The sequence below is a fragment of the Silurus meridionalis genome, chromosome 27 (assembly GCF_014805685.1).
Source record: "Silurus meridionalis isolate SWU-2019-XX chromosome 27, ASM1480568v1, whole genome shotgun sequence".
In the NCBI taxonomy this organism is placed as follows: domain Eukaryota; kingdom Metazoa; phylum Chordata; class Actinopteri; order Siluriformes; family Siluridae; genus Silurus; species Silurus meridionalis.
Window position 1 is genome coordinate 9,976,883 of NC_060910.1, and position 18,697 is coordinate 9,995,579.

General features: G+C 36.6%; 1 protein-coding gene and 1 long non-coding RNA gene across 2 annotated transcripts; one reads left to right on the forward strand and one right to left on the reverse strand.

The window, feature by feature from the left end:
* Window positions 1–2,090: 2,090 nt before the first annotated feature.
* On the reverse strand, window positions 2,091–4,771 carry LOC124380800. The gene is made up of 3 exons (XR_006924732.1): window positions 4,476–4,771; window positions 2,741–2,796; window positions 2,091–2,251 (listed from the first exon to the last, which is right to left on the reverse strand). It is a non-coding gene; the product is annotated as an uncharacterized LOC124380800 (long non-coding RNA).
* An 8,733-nt stretch (window positions 4,772–13,504) lies between these two features.
* LOC124380703 lies at window positions 13,505–15,204 on the forward strand. Its single transcript, XM_046841912.1, has one exon. It carries the CDS (start codon window positions 14,473–14,475, stop codon window positions 15,148–15,150), a length of 678 nt encoding a protein of 225 aa, XP_046697868.1. The 5' UTR covers window positions 13,505–14,472; the 3' UTR covers window positions 15,151–15,204.
* Window positions 15,205–18,697: the final 3,493 nt, after the last annotated feature.

Sequence of the window (18,697 nt, forward strand, 5' to 3'; positions counted from 1 at the left end):
GCCAGTCACAGTGCAATGACAGATTTCTCCAACTTTTCTCCAAGCAGAAAGACTCTATCTAACAAAAGCAAAAAGGATGAGATTTCACAAAACATTTTGTTATTGTATAGTCCCCAAAGGCGTTCCTTACTTACACAGATACACCCTGAATATCTTAGGAATGCCTACTCTGAGGAATATCTTACTCATTAAATTGTGTGGAAAGCCACATGTTTATGTGACAAGAAAGGAAAAGAAGAGGAAATGGATGTTACACTAACCCTAAAATGATACACTGCTTCCTGCTCATGTGTCGTTACATTTCGCTGACACTGAAGTGGAGTCTGTTTAACCTGTGAGAGTGACAAATTTGCAATAATCCCACAATGAAAAAAAAATATATATAAATAGATAATAGGTAAAAAATATATTTAATGGATATAAGGAAAATAGAATATACTGTATATATTATAGTTTCCTGTATATGGTAAGTATGGTAAGTAACATAACATGCAGTACATTAGTAATTTTTGAATGTGAATGTGTCCTTGATCTTGCTTTACTAAAGCTTGTTATGGGAGATAGAACATCAAGTTCTTTATTTGCAATGGTTTTAAGGTTAAGGTATATTCATGTTTTCCAATAATTCAGCTAATTGCAATCTTTATCAACTCTATAACACAGTTACAGTACCAATAAAACTATTGTCTACTTGGGATGTCAAACAGCAACTTGTAGCTTTTCCTCTCCCTTCACCTACATTGCAGGTTAATGATATATAAGGAATATCTGTATCTGTTTTTCTGAGATTCTAAGAAATGTTATCATATTTGCTCTAAGCAATTTCCCTATTTTTAACCTATTCTGGTTGTGGGATCACTACACACACACACACACACACACACACACACACACACACACACACACACACACACACACACACACACACACACACACACACACACACACACACATACAGCTTGGAGAACATCAATTGAAATCATTGTGAGTGTTTTTCTTTCACATGTTATTCTGTTAAGAATGTTTTACCAGACTTTTTCCAAAGAAATACAACACGAGATCTCTCTCTCTCAACAATACTACAGGGTCGAGCTTTGGAGGTTGATTGCTTGTGTTCATCTCCCACTTTGACTGTTTGACCAGTAGCTCTGAGTCATACACTGATCTCAAGTTATTTTTTTTTGTCTAAGTATATTTCTAACATAAAAAAAGAAGAAGAGGAGAGGAAGAGCAGGCAAGGAAACATCAGAGCAGTGGAAAATCTATGAACGATTTCAGGCGTTCTATCTGTGAGCGACTTTCATGGCTTCCTGAAAAGTGGTTCATTCTTCTGAAGCATCCAGAGGTTATGGGTCACATGATTTCACCTCATCTTTCGCCCTCGATCTTCACTCACAAGAACCTCTTTAATAGGAAGGGCTTCATTGATAAAGCCTACATTCATTGTGGGGTCGTAGTCTGATGAATTTTCGAAATGTAGATATTCAGTCTGTTCTTTGTGCTTACAGTGGTCTAGCACTGATGTGCTTTTGTGGCTGAATTGCATTAGACTAAATGTTTGGGGTTACGAAGGAGGCATGATATCAACGGCATTTGCATTACAGTGAGTCTTAGTGCCCTCCTGTAACAGAAAATGCAACTCCTTCTGTGTCAGCACTGTAAAAATTGTCACTGTTCTTTAAAAGGATAGTGGAACTGACAGGCCTTGTGGAACATTTTGGGCTTGAGACTGAGAAATCTCAGCAAAATGGCCTCAATTTATATGTTTTAATCATGAAAGATGACCCAGACCTGCATATGATTGATGAAAAAAAAATATATTAACTATTAGTCCTTGTTCTATATTTTAAAGAATGAAACTAAAGCAACCACACATGGGTGATAACCTTTTTCCTGTGTTCTGTTGAGGACTGTATTAAAAGGTCAGCAAACTGTGAAGACCGACTGCTTACATCATATCCTCTTCTTCACAATTCTGTTGTCACTCGAGCTGACTAGAATTGCACAATGAAAGTCTGAGGAACACCCCCCCACACACACATACACACACACACACACACACACACACACACACACACACACACACACACACACACACACTTTCTCTCTCCCCCTCAGTAAATGGGAGTTGCTCCCCCAGCAGATCCTTTTCTGAAACTCTGCTTGCTGACTCGTCTCTTTGTAGTTCTCCTGGTGGTGTTTTTCACATCCATCCAGCACAGATGTTCTCTCCCTGTAGTCTTGGAAAGAACTAAAAAAACAAATATTTCCCATAACTCGTGAAACATTTTGTTCCATTCTAATGGGTTATTGTAATCATTACAAGAATTAAGTATTTCACAAAACTAATGGTTCTGAGTGATTGCTACACTATATGAATGTAGACTTTGGTATTAAATAGTAGTAAATATATTGTCATTTATTTAGATTTGTCAATCGTTTTTTGAAATACTGTTCAGGTTACTAAACAGTATATGCTTTTAAAATGATTTAAAATGCAAGCATTTTCTGTATAATTTCCTCCTGTGTTTGTGTGTGTTTGTCTGCTTTTTCGTATTAATGTTTACTATAAGGTACCATTTGTTTCCTTTTACTATGAAGGAAAAGTTGTGGCAGCTCTGACTTGACACTGATTTTAATATTTAATGTTACGATAGTAACTGCCGGTCAGAGCACTGTTCAACAGTGAAAATGTCGAGCTTGCAATTCATCTATAGTTCATGGAGAAGTGAGGACTCACAGAGACACAATGTACTCCAGGTTCCTGCCATCCCGCCGTCATTTCCTGTGGCTTTGCTAATTCATCAACACAAAAAAAATGATTATTCAAATGAATTCAGTGGTTTTCATGAAACTTTCTGTAATCTTACAGAATTGTGAGCTGCCCTGGTTTCCAACAGGGATCAAATCCAAATACCTAAACTATTTTCACACTCAGCTTGTTTTAATTTTAAATAGACTCTGTGCTATTTCCCCTCTATAAGTCAATAGGCCATATGTGAAAGCTTCAAATGAACTCAGAACCCCATAGGCTGGTCCATCTCGGAAGGTGGTCTGAGAATGGTTTGTTTCAAGTCTGCCTTGTGGTTTCGTATGTTGACGCATTGTAAATGCAAAGCACGCCCAGCACACATCTCAAAAGTAGCTGCTTTTTAAAGCCATTTGAACCCCACATGTTTTCTTCTACATTGTTCAGGTCATGTTACATAACAGTTGAGCTTGGAAATGTAAAACTTGGAGTTATGTGGTTAAAGGGGGATATGGTGGCTCTCGTTTCAAAATGTTAGAACAATTTTCTAAAAAACACAAATGGTCGAGGGGGTTCAACATGATACACAAAGCTGAAACAACATGGTTATTCAAAAATGTTATTCTGCCTTTCTTATTGTGTAAGTTTATTATGAACTACATGGCAGCCTTCCTGCGCCAGATGAAATTATGTATAAATGCAAGTGGTTATTGGGTTCAGTCCGAAGAAAACAAGTGAGAATGAGAAGTGGAATGAGAGCTCATGCGAGGTAAAAAGAAACAACAAGTAAGCTGAGACCAGGGCCAAGACCAAGGCAGGGCCAAGACCAAAGCAAATTTTGAATGCAAAGAGAACCAAAATCTCTTTTACTCAGGTACATTTTCTGATCCACCATTAAAGGACTAAATTCAGTTCTTTTAAAAAAGCACACTTTTTGATGGCCTTATTAGTTTCCCCCCACTTTTGTGTTGATTGGTAATTTAATTTTGCAGTCACTGTTTTGTTAAAAAGGCTTATTTACAGCTAACTTGTACCCTCCTGGCACAGTCAACCAGCTAAAATATCTTTGTAGCCCAAAAAAATGAATGAATCAGCATTATATTTCACACTAGATTTGGAGACTTTTTACTGTATACATACTGTATTTCTAAACATTCAAAAGCTAAGAAGTTCAGGTATGCTTTCACATGACTACAACACACGATTCCAAATTCTAGCTTCAGTGGTACCTGGTAATGTTTGGTGAAGGGCTTCCTTTATTTAACCACTACAAACAGGTAACTGTTGTGAAGGTGGTTTTGAAAATTGACACCCCAAGTGCCAACTGAAGTCAGTATGAATATGTGCAATACCTGACAAATGTTTGTGTTCTATATTCTAATTTTGATCTTTATTGCATTTAATAATGCTTTTTTAATAGCTCTACTGCATGAGGTCTATCTTTCTCCTTTACGCTAAACGTTGTTTATTTTAAATATGAGTTCAAATGGTCTTATAAGAATAGAAAAGGTAGAAAAGGTAAATACTTCCTTCAGCTTTCTTCAGTTTGAGTTGAAGAATCAAATGAGTGAATGTATATTTGATTTGCATCATTTGACAGTTTTGTGATGTAAAAATACAACAATTAAGTCATGAAAAGGATCTTGTCATAGTGAATAAGATTTTAGGAAAGTAATGCTGCCTTTAAAATTTTACTTGTTCAAGATATTTAACAGTTTATACTTACGCCAACAGTTAAATGTTTTGTCAGTTAAAAGTAGTTTCTGGCATTTTAACAGTGCATGCCAAACACACTCTTCCATTTTGCATGACCTCTTCTGCTAAAGCCACCATCCAAATGGACAACAAACAAACCGGAGTTTGTGCCAAGAAGCTGAGGAATGCTTCAGACTTCACATCTCATTCTCTTTTAACAAACACAACAACAAACACACCAAAGCCTTAATGTTCTCTTGTCCATCCTCATGTTGACCGAGGGGCTCTCCCACTGTGCACGCGATTAAGAAACTGAAGATCCTCAGACTTACTCTCTATTTTCTTTTTCCTGTTGGAAAAAGGAAACCAATAGCCTTTTTTCCCTGAAGTGTGGGTCAAAGTCCTGGCTTACGAAGCGAGCACAAATAACCCTAAGCACATGGTAGTGTGCGAGTCTCACCAAAACAAAAAACAATGCCACCTTAGCACGACCAAAGTACCTTTTTTAACACTCAGCCAGCGGCTTTATTAGTGTATTAGGTGGGAAAGTCTGGCATGTTGCCCAGCACATAACAGAGGCGACCTTGTTGCATACTAAACGAGGTGTACCATGGTGCTCGGTTGCTTTTGCCGAATCAAGCAAAGCATTTCTGTGTTTTTGTGTCGGGGGAAAATCAGCTTAAAGCCTCACATATGGAACTTGTTACTGTCCTTGGAGATGAAGCGGCCAAGGCCAAGACAAATGCTGTAACGAGGAGCACGCACATCAACCCATGCAGTGATATAAAATGACCCCCTGTAATATTAGACAACAATGTTGACTCTGCAGAGGGGTCTGTGGTAGGAAGGTAGAAACATGGCATACATTTAAAAGTGTACTTACACGAGATTGAAATCTTCACAAGAACTAAATGAGCAGCAAGAATTCGCAGGATCAGTTCCCATTCACTCACAGTTACACACAGCCTTACTCACGGTTACTCAAACATGTGCTTACATAAACAAAAATTATGTAAGCTTTCCTTGATTTCTCTTTTCAGTCTTACCTTTAGATCACAATTTCTAAACAAATATGTATATATTAATCCAGAGCATACAAACCTTATTTCTGACTTTGTATCTTTGTATCTTGATTTCATCAATAAAGAATATATACTCTATCAGCTTGACATAAAATGTGCCTTCAGTACAGTTCTTCATTATTCATTTAGTCTGGGTGTCTCTGCCAGCATTGTTTAGCTAGTGTGAAAATTATATAACACGCACACGGTGATCTATGCTGGACTAACCAAACGTGTAATCACAGTGCTTTTAATTCAGGAAATGTTACCAGCCACCCACACATTTTAGGCTATTAAATTGTGTGTGGATGGATTAGTGTCAAAGCCTTTTTCAGGACAGCTTGGCAATAATAGGCCTTATTCATACTCTAAAGGATTGGGTTTATCACGCATCTGGTGGTCAGTCTGATTATATGTTTAAAGGGTTCCCATTGTATATTACTTTAAAGAAATCTTCTTCATTCAGAAGAACTTAGACTAAGCTTGCTACAGTATAATGTAGATGATTTTTTTAGATATAGTTACTGAAACAGAAAAGTGTCTGCACTCAAAACGTGTTAAAGGTGCAATAGATGATTTAGTACAGATAAGCGAGTAAATATGCAGAATGTTATCAACAATGCGTGTTTAAACAATGTTTTAAATGGCTATAAAAACCAATTTGCAAAACTGTGGTCCATGTCAGACGGCTTGTCTTTCTTTGCATGTGCATCCTCACAGTTTTTTTGTAGACACTCAGTAACACCTCATTCACTCTGCCTCCATCTCAGTCTGTTCGGAAAGAAAAACTAAATCCATTTGGCCCAGAACAGGCAGGTGTTCTTTTACAATAAACAACAAGAAATATATTTGGGAAAAAACTTTATTACAAGGAATATAGTAAAGCTAGAAAACAATCCTGGCTAAGTTTTATTTACATGGTTAGGAATGGGAGGTGGAATTCGAGGTGCAAAATAACATATTTTTGTATTTCATCTGCTTCAACACCAGAGCTCCAGTCATGGGTCATTTTGACTGATTCACATTTAAATGAAATATTTTTAATGCTATATTTGAATATATCCATGTATAAATACCCATGTATAAATGTATTAATATGTATATATATATATATATATATATATATATATATATATATATATATAATAGTTGTACAATCTCATACAGTTGCATAAAAATTTCAGATTGATTTTACTGTCTGTAGAACAAAATGAGAATATAAGAGCTCCTGAGAATCTTTCAATCCTACAAATATTTTTCTCTATCAGAAGCAGCTGCTTTTCTGTCCATTTTATTGCACGTTGTACACTGAAAAAATGAAATAAAGTGATGTGGGTAGAGTATAAAAAGAGAAATAAAAATAGAGAACTGAAAATCATAAATTTGAGGGGCAAAAAAAAAAAATTGTTTAATGTCTGTAATGTCCGGGAGAGATACAGGAATTAGTTTTTCAATGCATTTTATTGAAAGAATGTTGGACAATTCATTCCAAGGATACATTACAGCACATGAGTCACTGAAAAGCATCTGATCTCCAGTAAAACATGCTACTGACTCTGCCAATTGAGCCACGTCATGAGTTTCTGTTCCTCTGACTAACCTTGAGGTTGCACCATAACCCTTCTGTTTGCTTAATTTCAGGAAAAATCTATAATTTAAATGTCATCACTTCTATTTCCAAAGTAAGTTTGCTGGATGTAATTTATTTTGCTCAGTCAAAAACATTTAAATAGGATGTAGTATAACATTTTCTCTTAACAGTTCATCACTGGTATCTAGTGCATAAAAAGAAAGAAGGGACTTTAAATGTAAATGAAATACATATAGAAAGGCTGAGCAAAATAAGAAGGAATAAAAGAGACCAGTTTAACTTTAAAGGTTAAAGAGACACCTAGTTAGAGTAAAGCTCTGCAATATGCAATTATCATTAATTATGCAGCATACTTGGCCTGCATTTTGATTATTCACTCACATTTTTGAGAACATCACATAAATGCTGGGTATAACCTGCTTTGCTCTCAGAACGGCCAAATAAAAGAAATCCATGAATAACATGCATGCTGCTTTTGTATAAAGTGCATGGTGCATGTTTTTGGCTGATCGGAGTGAAACTACTGCCATTGTAGCCTATCGTCTTTAAGATTAGACGTTTGACAGTTAGGGTTGCCAACCGCCCCGTATTTAAGACATAAAAGCAGCTTTCCGTATTAAACCCATACGGAATGCAGTTTGTCCCATATAATCTACATGTATACTGTAGAACATGTAGAACTGTATATAGACTCAATGTACAGTTAATATGGTGATGTGAGTTGTGTGTGTGTGTGTGTGTGTGTGTGTGTGTGTGTGTGTGTGTGTGTGTGTGTCTGTTTGTGCATGAGATCTCTCTGTCATTGGGTGTTGCTACGTTACCTGGGTGCTATCTATTTTAACTAGTGAAAAAAGAAAGAAAAAAGAAAAAAACATTACAGAAATATAAATCAGAATGGGAGATGGAGAACATGTGGCTTGGAGAAGTCCAGGGAAATATGTACATGGCAAATTGTAAATGATGAAGGAGAGATTTTTCTGTAAGCCATATGGTGGTTTTTGCGACGTCAAACAACAAGCGTCCACGGAGACCCATCGACCGAACGACCAACAGCAAAGAACCCACAGTGCAATTTCTATTTTTTTTTTATTGTCACTTGCCAAAACATCTCCAGAGTCTGATATGGGAGGCTACTGTTTTAAAAGCCAGAATTGATTATAAGATGTATTTTTGTATGTATGTTTGTTTGTATGTTCATACAAAATAATACATTTAATTATTGTCTATTCAACATATTGTCAACATAAAGTATATGCTTTATGATGAGATTTTGCCTATTTACATTTAAAATATAAAAATAAAATTATTTCATTATTGTTCAGTCAGGTGATGGGCTTACACATACAGGCAGTTGCCCTGTATTATACAGTTGTTAAAGAATGAAAACACTTTAAAATTAAAATGACAGCTTGCATTTAATCTGTTTCTCTTTGTTGCAGTCACAATTTTATGGTGGTACAATTTGCTCATACAGGTGGTTCATCTGTAAGGTGTGTGACATTTTATTATGACAGTAGAATTCTTTTTAGAATAAAATTGTACATAGGTTAACACAAAAAAAAGTGTTGATATCGGAGATTTATTTAAGCAAAAAAACAGACTTTTTATTTTGAGTGTTCCTTTTAATGTCGCTTATTTTCCTATAAATAATAAAGTTTGTCCCTTATTTTCCTTGCTGAAGTTGGCAACCCTAGCTACAATTGTAAAGATTATCTGAGTTAGTGTTGCCTTGCTTTCAGCATGCACATTCTCCTCACTGCCATTCTCCCCAGAACTCTGACTTCATGTGCCTGCCAGTAGCTAAATGTGTTTTTATGTTCCACAGATTGATGTGCATGAAAATCTTCATGAGATCATCTGTTTCTGAAATATTAAATGTAGCCTGTATGGCACCAGCAACCACGACACAGCAAAGTCACTGAAACAATTGCATGGTGAGTGTACTTGCACTGAACTTACAGTATACTGGTGAGGTGAAAAAGAGCACAAATGTGAAAGAATTGCAAATATGAAGCTGGATTTTGTTGAAATTTATTTTGAAAACGGGTGAAGTTTTATCCCTGCCTCCCCTTCATTTTTTTCATATGAATTGTGTCAGATTGTGCAAAATTATAAATAGAGTCCCACCCAAATATTTGTTCATAATACAGTAGATGTAGAAAGCTAGGCCTATGGTATTTTGTATCTTTTGCAAAAGGGCTTGGTTAAGCATATAATATATCACTCCACATCTGCAGATGTTTAGGGGATGGAATGGGAAGTGAGGATGTTGACAATGTCCTTTGTGAACTCCCGTTAGTGCTGGTTCATCAACTCTGCCTACACATTTTTCCAGAAAGGAAGGCTATCTTATAGATCTCCTTAGTGGGCATTTCACAGTTTCCTCTCATTTTTTCTTTGGTGCAGCTTTAATGAACCCTCTTTTTTAGTGAAAGATATCTTGGTATTCATGTCACATTTTTTGTCTTTCTTCTTTTGCTGAAATTATATATATAATTTGTGTAGTGTAATTGCAAAGAAGATTTAGAATATTTATAGTGAAGAAAAAGATAATGGATGCAAGGCAGAAATATGTTGACATATCTGGGAGGTATACACAGAAAAGTATGTATACATATATGAATATATGAATACATAAGAGAAATCAAATCAAATACTCAAAAACTGCAAAAAGCCCAAATAAAACAAGTGAACTATTAACATAGATTATCATTCTATTAATAAGCCATGGAAGAAAAATATCATTTACCCTTTGAGCTGCCAATGATCCTTTGACTTAACAGCAAACATGTCTTTGAGGGAAAGCAATCACAATAGACTTTACTGCCTCAGCATGGACCACCAGAACTAAGTGCAGTGCAAAACTTAAACAGTCAGTATAATTCTTCAACTTTTTTTTTTTTTTTATGTGGCCTAGGTTCAGATGATAATATGCAGTTTTATAGATGCTACTCACATGAAAATGACTTAAAAAAGTTAACCAGGAAGCATTCAGGTTTTACTGAATTCTCATTCAGGTAAAATCAAGGCTTTGCTTGACTCAGAAGCAGCTAAAACAGGAAAGAACCAATCTGTTTGGAATTGACCATGTTTTTAAGTTTGACCAGGTTATTCCATCAATGGATTTTTTCTTCCCTGATGGCACGGGCATATTCCAAGATGACAATGCCAGGATACATCGGGCTGAAATTGTAAAAGAGTGGTTTAGGGAGCATGCCAGACACAGGATCAGCCTGCCAGACACGGGATCAGTTTCTTTCCCCAGGCAATCACCCTCATTAATAACTAACCATAATTATATTCCCTGCTTCATATCTATAAGTACTGCATTATCAGAACTGTCAATCATCACATTATCCGTATATGTATCACACACTATTGCTGCTGTATATTGTACAAAGTTCTAAAGTAACTCTTTATCATACCTGACGCACAATACTGTTATTTGCACTACCATGCTCTGTCACACTTTATGTACATCACTGATATGTCATATACTCTGTATCCCTATTTAATACTCATACTGTCTATTTTGTCTCACATTGTCTTTATTGTCTTGTATAGCCTGTTTTGTTTTGTCTTGTCTGTTTTGTCTTGTATAGTACAAGCTGAATGTGTTGTGTTATTTATGTCTGTCCTTTTGAGAGTCACAAACAGCTGGAACCAAATTCCTTCTGTGTGTCAACACGCTTAGCCAATAAACCTGATTCTCATTTTGATGACACATCATTTTCACACATGGATTGGCCACCACAGAGGTTTGGACATTTGCAGAGGAGGGACATGGGGTAGGAGAATGCTGAGGATGGAGCCGCCAGGAAGGAGAAAAAGAGAAAGACTAAGAAGGCGGTTTATGGATGTGGTGAGGGAAGACATGCAGGTAGTTGCTTTGAAAGAGGCAGATGTAGAGGACAGGGGGTGTATGGAGACCACAGAGTTAAAAAACTTAACCCCACTGGGAATCTTTGGGATATGCTGGGGAGACTGTGCAGGGGTCTGACTCTCCCATCATCAGTACAAGATCTTGGTGAAAAATTACTGCAACTCTGGATGGGAATAGATGTTGTGACTATGCAGAAGCTTTTTGGAAAGATGCCACGGTGAATGTGTACAGTCAACAAAACTAAAGGCAGTCCAACGAATGAATTAGTGTGTGTGACTTTTTGATTTTTTGGACTGGCAGTGTATAATTAATCATAATTTCCTACTATGGGATCGTTAAATTAATTGATAGGGCCTTCGCGTTACTTTTGCGTTGGTATTTTGCTGCCCTCTAGTGGACAGCATAAATACTGCAAAAATCTTTAAGTGTATCAATACAGTGTTGACGCCTTTTGGAATTCGTTTTAATAATAAATAAAACATAATATCTACAGCGTGCGGATCCAGTTCCTTTTATAGATACAGTATATTGCAGACTGGAAGAAGGAAAGGGCAATTATAGAAAGAATAATGTGTGTACACCAGAAATTCATATGCACAGCATTGACCTTACTGCTGAAACCTGGCAACCAAGATAAATAATAATGTTATTAATGTCATTGTGGACTTTATTAGCGTTGATTAAATGATAAGGCTGCAGGTGGGAATTCCTCACCTCTAACCAGGAAAAGCTAAAGTATACATCTCAACTAGTCAACTTTACTACCAGCCCTGCACAGACTATATGGTACGTGTGTGAAAAGATATACATAGATGTTCATGAAAGTTTACAGAACAAGAAAACAGCTTCATTGGATAACCCTTTACTAACCTTTTATGAGAATATGGAGTGACTTGATTCAAGGACTAACAATGGGAAGGACATTAGAATGCTTGTGATTTATCTCTTTTTTAAATCATAATTTCTTGTAACCTAATTATACAAATGACCACATCTGTAGTAAACTGCACAAGCTCAAATATATACATGTGGATTTAATAACAGTTTTTTCTTTTGGCACACAGAGGAGAAGAACTTTATTTAGTCGCTTAAAAAGAACATTTACAAGACTGACTTTTCAAGAAAACCTGGACATTATAAGGAAAGGTCAGCCAAAACATTTTTAAACTGTTGTTCAGCTTTTTTATAAAAGATTTTGCAGATATTTTTTTAATTTCCTGTACAATTTGCAAAAAAACACACAATTTGCATTAATTTCAAATCCCCAGGAAAAATTTAATGCAAAATAAAATGCACAAAAATGCACTAAAAACCAGGGGTCATTAATAAGGTTAATATCAACTCTTTGGCGTATTAATACAACTTTATTGTCATTGCATAGTACAGGTACACAGCAACGAAATGCAGTTTGGCATCTACCAGAAGTGCAAAATGTAGCAGTCGTGCAAAAATGCAGATAAATATATGACATATTTACAGCAAGTGATAAATATGTAAACATATGTAAAGGGAATAAATATAAAGTCAGTAACTGTGCAGAAATGCGTGGACATCAATTTAGAGTACAGGAATGGTTCTGAGGCTATGGCATTAAAGAGTAATGTGCAGAAGTGAAGGTTAAAATATTATGGCATTTAAGAATTAGCAGCTAAATAACCAGTCGAATATATATATATATATAAATATGTAAGCATATGTACAGTGAATAAATATAAGGCAGTAACAGTGCATTGAGATGTGTGGACAACATTAAGAAGTACAGGAATGGTTCTTAAGGCTGTGGCATTGAAGAGTAATTAGCAAGTCGAATAAACAGTCTACTATATATATATATATATATATATATATATGTTTGTGTTTGTTTTGTAGTGATTAGCGGTGTAGTGTAGAGTTCAGTAGTGTGATGGTGGATGGAAAAAAGCTGTCCCTGAACCTGCTGGTGTTCTGACGTGTTCTGCTGCCATGTCAGATCCTCAGGGATGTGAACTCCCAGGAACTTAAAGCTGGAGACTCGTTCTACCTCAGTTCCATCGATGTTGACAGGTAGATGTCTCCTGCTGTTGAATTTCCGAAAGTCCACAATGAGCTCTTTGGTCTTTGTGGCATTGAGGGTCAGGTTGTTGGTGGCACACCACGCTGCTAGATTATGGATCTCTTCCCTGTAGGCCAATTCGTTATTGTTGTCAATCTGGCCGACCACGGTGGTGTCATCTGCATACTTGATGAAGATGTTGGAGTTATAAAGAGGAGCACAATCGTGGGTGAACAGGGAGTAGAGCAGTGGGCTCTGAACACAGCCCTGCGCTATGCCAGTGCTCAGAATGAGGGTAGAGGATACCTGGTTTCCCAACCTGACAGATTGAGGTCTGTTGGTGAGAAAGTCCAGAATCCATCTGCAAGTGGAGGTGCAGATACCCAGTTCACTGAGCTTTGTGATCAGTACAGTGTTTCGCATATCCCAACTCATCTGGAAGCTGGGGTCAGAGCGCAGGGTCAGCCATGGTACGGCGCCCCTGGAGCTGAAGTGCCTTGCTCAAGGGCTCAACAGTGGCAGCTTGGCAGTGCTGGGGCTTAAACCCCTGACCTTATGATCAGTAACCCAGAGTATTGAATTGTGTTAACGAAGTTACTTGTTTTAGTAATGACATTAATTCTTGCTGACTGAGAAACCTGTCTGTGATGCAGCCTTTTGTTGTATTGCGTTTATAATATGAATGATTTCTATAACCATGGCGGCATAACAATGATATTAAGAGGTGAACGCAGGAGGATGCTGAAGGCCCGCCAATGACGAATGTGTGCACACTTAACCAGCATGACCACCACAGGATGTTCTAATATCATACTATTCCATCTGGTTTTTACTTAGTGGGACCATCATTTATTTTCCAACAGGCCATGACCCCAAACGCATTGCTAAATTATGTGAGTTATTTTTCCAAGGATGAGATCGATGGAGTGCTGCACAATCACCCAATCCAAATCCAGTTGAGATGGTTTGAGATAAGACAAGAGAATGAAGGAAAAGCAGCTAACAAACACGCAACACCTCTGGGAACTCCTCAAGATTGTTGGAAAAGCATTCCAGGTGACTATTTGGTTTCCCTGACCAAAAAAAGAATTTTTTTTTTGATCAAACTATTTGTTCTGTTTTTTCCCCCCCATCTATCTGTTTTGTTTGAGACTTTAATGCTCCATTCCAAAGCCCTTAAATTTGTCAATGTGTCACCTGTTTGATCATTTTGTGCAGTTTTAGCACATGTAACACTAGTTTCTTTCTCATAGCCCTATGCATGTTTTGGAAGAAAAGATCTACACACAGTGTGGAGGAGAAGAGGAGCGGCGCGCGTGTGCGCAGCCGCGCGTCATTGCGCGCTGATTGGATAAGAGTGAAAGCACATCCGTCTGTGTATCCGGAAATGTTGTAGACGAGATCCAAGAAACTCTGCAGCTACATCATATAAAAATAAAAAAAAGCCAGCATACAGGCCGAATGGGGCAGTTCGAGGATCGGTTGACGGAAGAAGTGCGACGTCATAAGCACTTATACGATCCTTCTTCCAAACATTACAAACACAGTGACGTGATGTTCAAGTCGTGGAAGGAAATAGGCAGGACACTGGGTGAAGATCCGGAGGTGTGCATGAAGAAATGGAAAGCGATACGAGACAAATTCGTGCGTTTGAAAAAAAAAATCAAAAACAGAAACGGCGGGGACTCGGGACCGGACGAGGAGAAAGAGCCGGAGTACTGCATGAGGTTGTCGTGGCTCAACGGGTTTATTAAACACCGAGACACGAAGAGCGACGCGGGGGAGTGGAGGCGGTGCGCCGTGCAGCGCGCGACCTGCAGCGACGACGACGACGACAGCGCGTGCACGGAAGCGTCGTCGGTCAGCCAGTCTGCAAAAAAGAGGAAGCGCGTCGCCACAGACACGAGGGTGGAAGTCGCGGACAAACTGGCAATTATACACCAGAAGATGATGCGCTGCTCGTCGGTGGTGTCTCAGCTGAGCGCCGTCGACGAATCCCGTCGGAGCAGCGACGAGTTTTTCACCTTCGCCCAGGCGGTAGCGGACTCCCTCCGGAAACTCCCCCCTGACCGAGTGGAAGCTACCAAAGTGAAACTGTTTACTGTGCTGGGAGAAGCACACAAATCAGCAGGACTTTAGAAAGACTATAGACTATTTAGAGACTATATATATATATATATATATATATATATATATATATATATATATATATATATATATATATATATATATACACACACACACACACACACACATACATATGTATATATAATGTATGTATGTATATGTATATACATATATATGTATATAGTTGTATATGTTTGTAAGATGTCACACACACACACGTGTATCTGATATTCCCTGTTTTTTACACATTTTTCTCTGTTCTGCAAAGGATTTGCCAGCATTCTTACAATAGTTATTTTTATATAAAAACTAATTGGTTCACAACTTTTGTCTTCTAAAAGTTTCATTCATTTTCGTGTTGAAAGCATTTTACATTTGCATTTACATTTGCGGCATTTAGCAGACGCCCTTATCCAGAGCGACGTACAAACGTGCTTTAAATCTCTAGTAGGAACCAATGAAGCAGGAACCAATGAATTTACCCACAGATTTAGTCAGATATCTGTGTGGCGACCTGGAAAAACTCCTTCACATGTTGATGATATTCTCAACTCCAGCTATGAAAACTAAACACTTTCTTTAACACCTTTGTTGTTTTGGATGACAAATAAAAGTAAAGCATTTCAATCAGTGACCCCTAAAGTTAAAATAGAGACAATTTTATACATTTGAATACAGTATATAAGGGATAATCCACATGCAGGTGTATATTACTAAATCTTAATGCATGATGTAAAGAAAAAAACCAAACAGATGTTGCAAAAATTGCGTAATTCACACCTGGCTGTGTTTTATTCCACTTATACCCTGGTCAGTGATGTTTACGGGGCAAAATTTGAATACAATGTGTTGTATCCAGAATTATTCTCGATCTAAAATGATACCCTGAGGTATACAGTGTATATACAATATATATATATATATTATCATTCGGGGTATCATTTTAGATACTAATATAGATTATATACTTAGATACTTAGATAGTATATACAGTATGTATATACATATATACATATATAAGATCACCAATATTGTGATAAGATTATAATTATTTAAATTAACTCTAAGAAAACGCTATTAGAGGTGTGTGTGTGTGTGTGTGTGTGTGTGTGTGTGTGTGTGTGTGTGTGTGTGTGTGTGTGTGTGTGAATTACCTGCGCCTGAGCTGTGTCAGCTGTCTCACTTTCTTTGCTATTTTGACTCTATGTTGCTTTGGTTCTAAGTCTATATATGGCACAGTGGCTAAACTGACAGAACATGTGCATTCAGCAGTTTCAACACACACTTTCCAGCCAATCAGAATGTAATATTCAGGCAGCCCAGGTTTGATGGATACCGTAGCTCATTTCAGATTATAAAAATCAAGGCTGATCATTCATGACTGTAAATTTACACACTCAGGAGCCAAAAAATAAAATATAAAAGCTTTTATAAATGTAAATCTTTTATCAATGAATACCAACATTTTGATGTAAATGCCCATGTAAAGGATTCACACAGAAATCTGTTTATATCCTGCTTAATTAGTGAGGTCTAATGTGGGATTAGTACTTCATATGGCAGAGATCTCGGGAGTAATATCAGGTATATGCACTGTAAACGCTTATTCTGTCATTACTTAAACAATCAAGTAATCTTCACTAAACTACTTGAAATTTGGTATTTTCTACTTATGACTCAAAAATACAAGTTAGTTTAACTTACCTGCAAAATACTTGAACTTAAGATTTAAAGTGTAATGAACTCAAAATCCTGATTCATTAAAATAGCTCATTCTGGTCTTCCTTTGATGTGATTGGCTTAATAAGGAGTTCTGCATGGCAATTACAAAATATAATTACAAAAGGCGATCCTTAATGCCTGTTGCTGATGAAGTTCTGGATTTAAGCTTTTCGTTGTTTGCCAGTTTAATGTCAGTAAGTAAAATTATTATGTAGGTATTAACTTGAAAAATATGATTTTAATTATGAAATATATTTATTTAAATCCTAATGGTACATTTCTATAATAAAGGACAACCCAGCCATCATTAAAATATTTCCAAGTACTTGATGAATTTTGTAAAGCAACACAAGGTTAGTAATTATAGGTATTACTTAAGATAACTTAAAATCATTTCATATTGTCAACATTGAATTTACAGTATTTCTAGTTAATTGTGAGTGATTGTGGCATTTATGGAAGTTTTCTCCTAAAGTCAGCCCCGCCTACTGTCCTGTTCTGAGATGATGTGTCTGCTTTCTTTAAGTCATGTTTAGTGCATCTATATATAACCTGTTTACATTTCAAGAGCCAATTATGCTCAAAGCAGTCTGGGTATTTGTCATACTAGCATGTTGATTTTAAAGCAATAGTTCTCCCAAAAATGAAAATTTGCTTAAAATGTACTCAACACTTTTATGGAAACAAAGGAACAAAATTTGTCAACTGGGCAGTACCTTTCTAAAAAGACACTAATATGCACACTTTATTACTAATATAGACTCTTCAGGGGTAAATAAGATACAAAAGTGTACCTTTTAAAAATGTACCTCCCTGGACACAGGTTTTGTACCTTTTTTTCCTAAGAGTGAACATGTAGTTGAGTTTGATTATTCATGGGAAGAGAAAAGCTGTGTGTTTGTGAGAAACCAATCCATTACTTGTGGATTATTGTGCTGTTTTATCAGCTGTTTGGACTCATTTTGATGGCATGCATTCACTGGAGATGATCTATTGATGAGCAGCTGATGTAATGCTACATTTCTGAAAATCAGATGAAAAAACAAAATCATCTGAATCTTGGATGAAATGAGGGCAAGTCAATTTACCCTAAATTTACTAAGTTTTGAATAAACTTTAATAAAGAAACGTGGCTTTTTCAATACAAGACTTCAAATTAATAAACGTAATTTATATTGCATCCTTTTAAAAGTGTCTTCCAAGTGTTTTCTAGGGTGCATCTATATTTACATAAAAACACGTATATTTCTTAAAATAATAAAAATACATTTAAATATGTGCACATTTTGCTTTGTGCTAACTTTGGTAGTATGTGGCTAATAACAATTTGTCAATATAAGTGATGTGTAGTGATGTGCATATATTTAGTGCGAGTTCTAATAAATATGAATTGTTGTTTGATCTTTAATGCATGATCACCATAATAGATTTATTCTTTTGTCTTTACTAGGTGTCTGATCATTGCAATTCATCCTTGATGTGCCAGTGGGGACAAATTAACGGTACATATTAACATATTTGTGAGATCATTTTTTCCTTAGTTTACTCCATTGTCTATTAATAAATAATAGAAAATGTGATTAGTTAAATTTTTCAAGTGCACGAAGTTCGAGCAGTGATGCAGTGCAGCAGTTAATGTGGGACATTGTTAATGTTGTTACCACCTGTACAGTGTTGTAGAGTGAGGCTGTGTCCCAGTTCTTTTCCATTATAGTATGTACTGCAATTTAATTCATATTGTTTAACTTTACAGTGTTGTGCAGTGTGGCTGTGACCCAGTTCTATTTTTATTATAGTATTTATTGTAATTTAATTAATATTGTTTAATTTTGCACAA

What these genes read in the sequence shown, in the direction of transcription:
- LOC124380703 (XM_046841912.1), top strand. Translation starts at nt 14,473, where the DNA reads ATGGGGCAGTTCGAGGATCGGTTGACGGAAGAAGTGCGACGTCATAAG.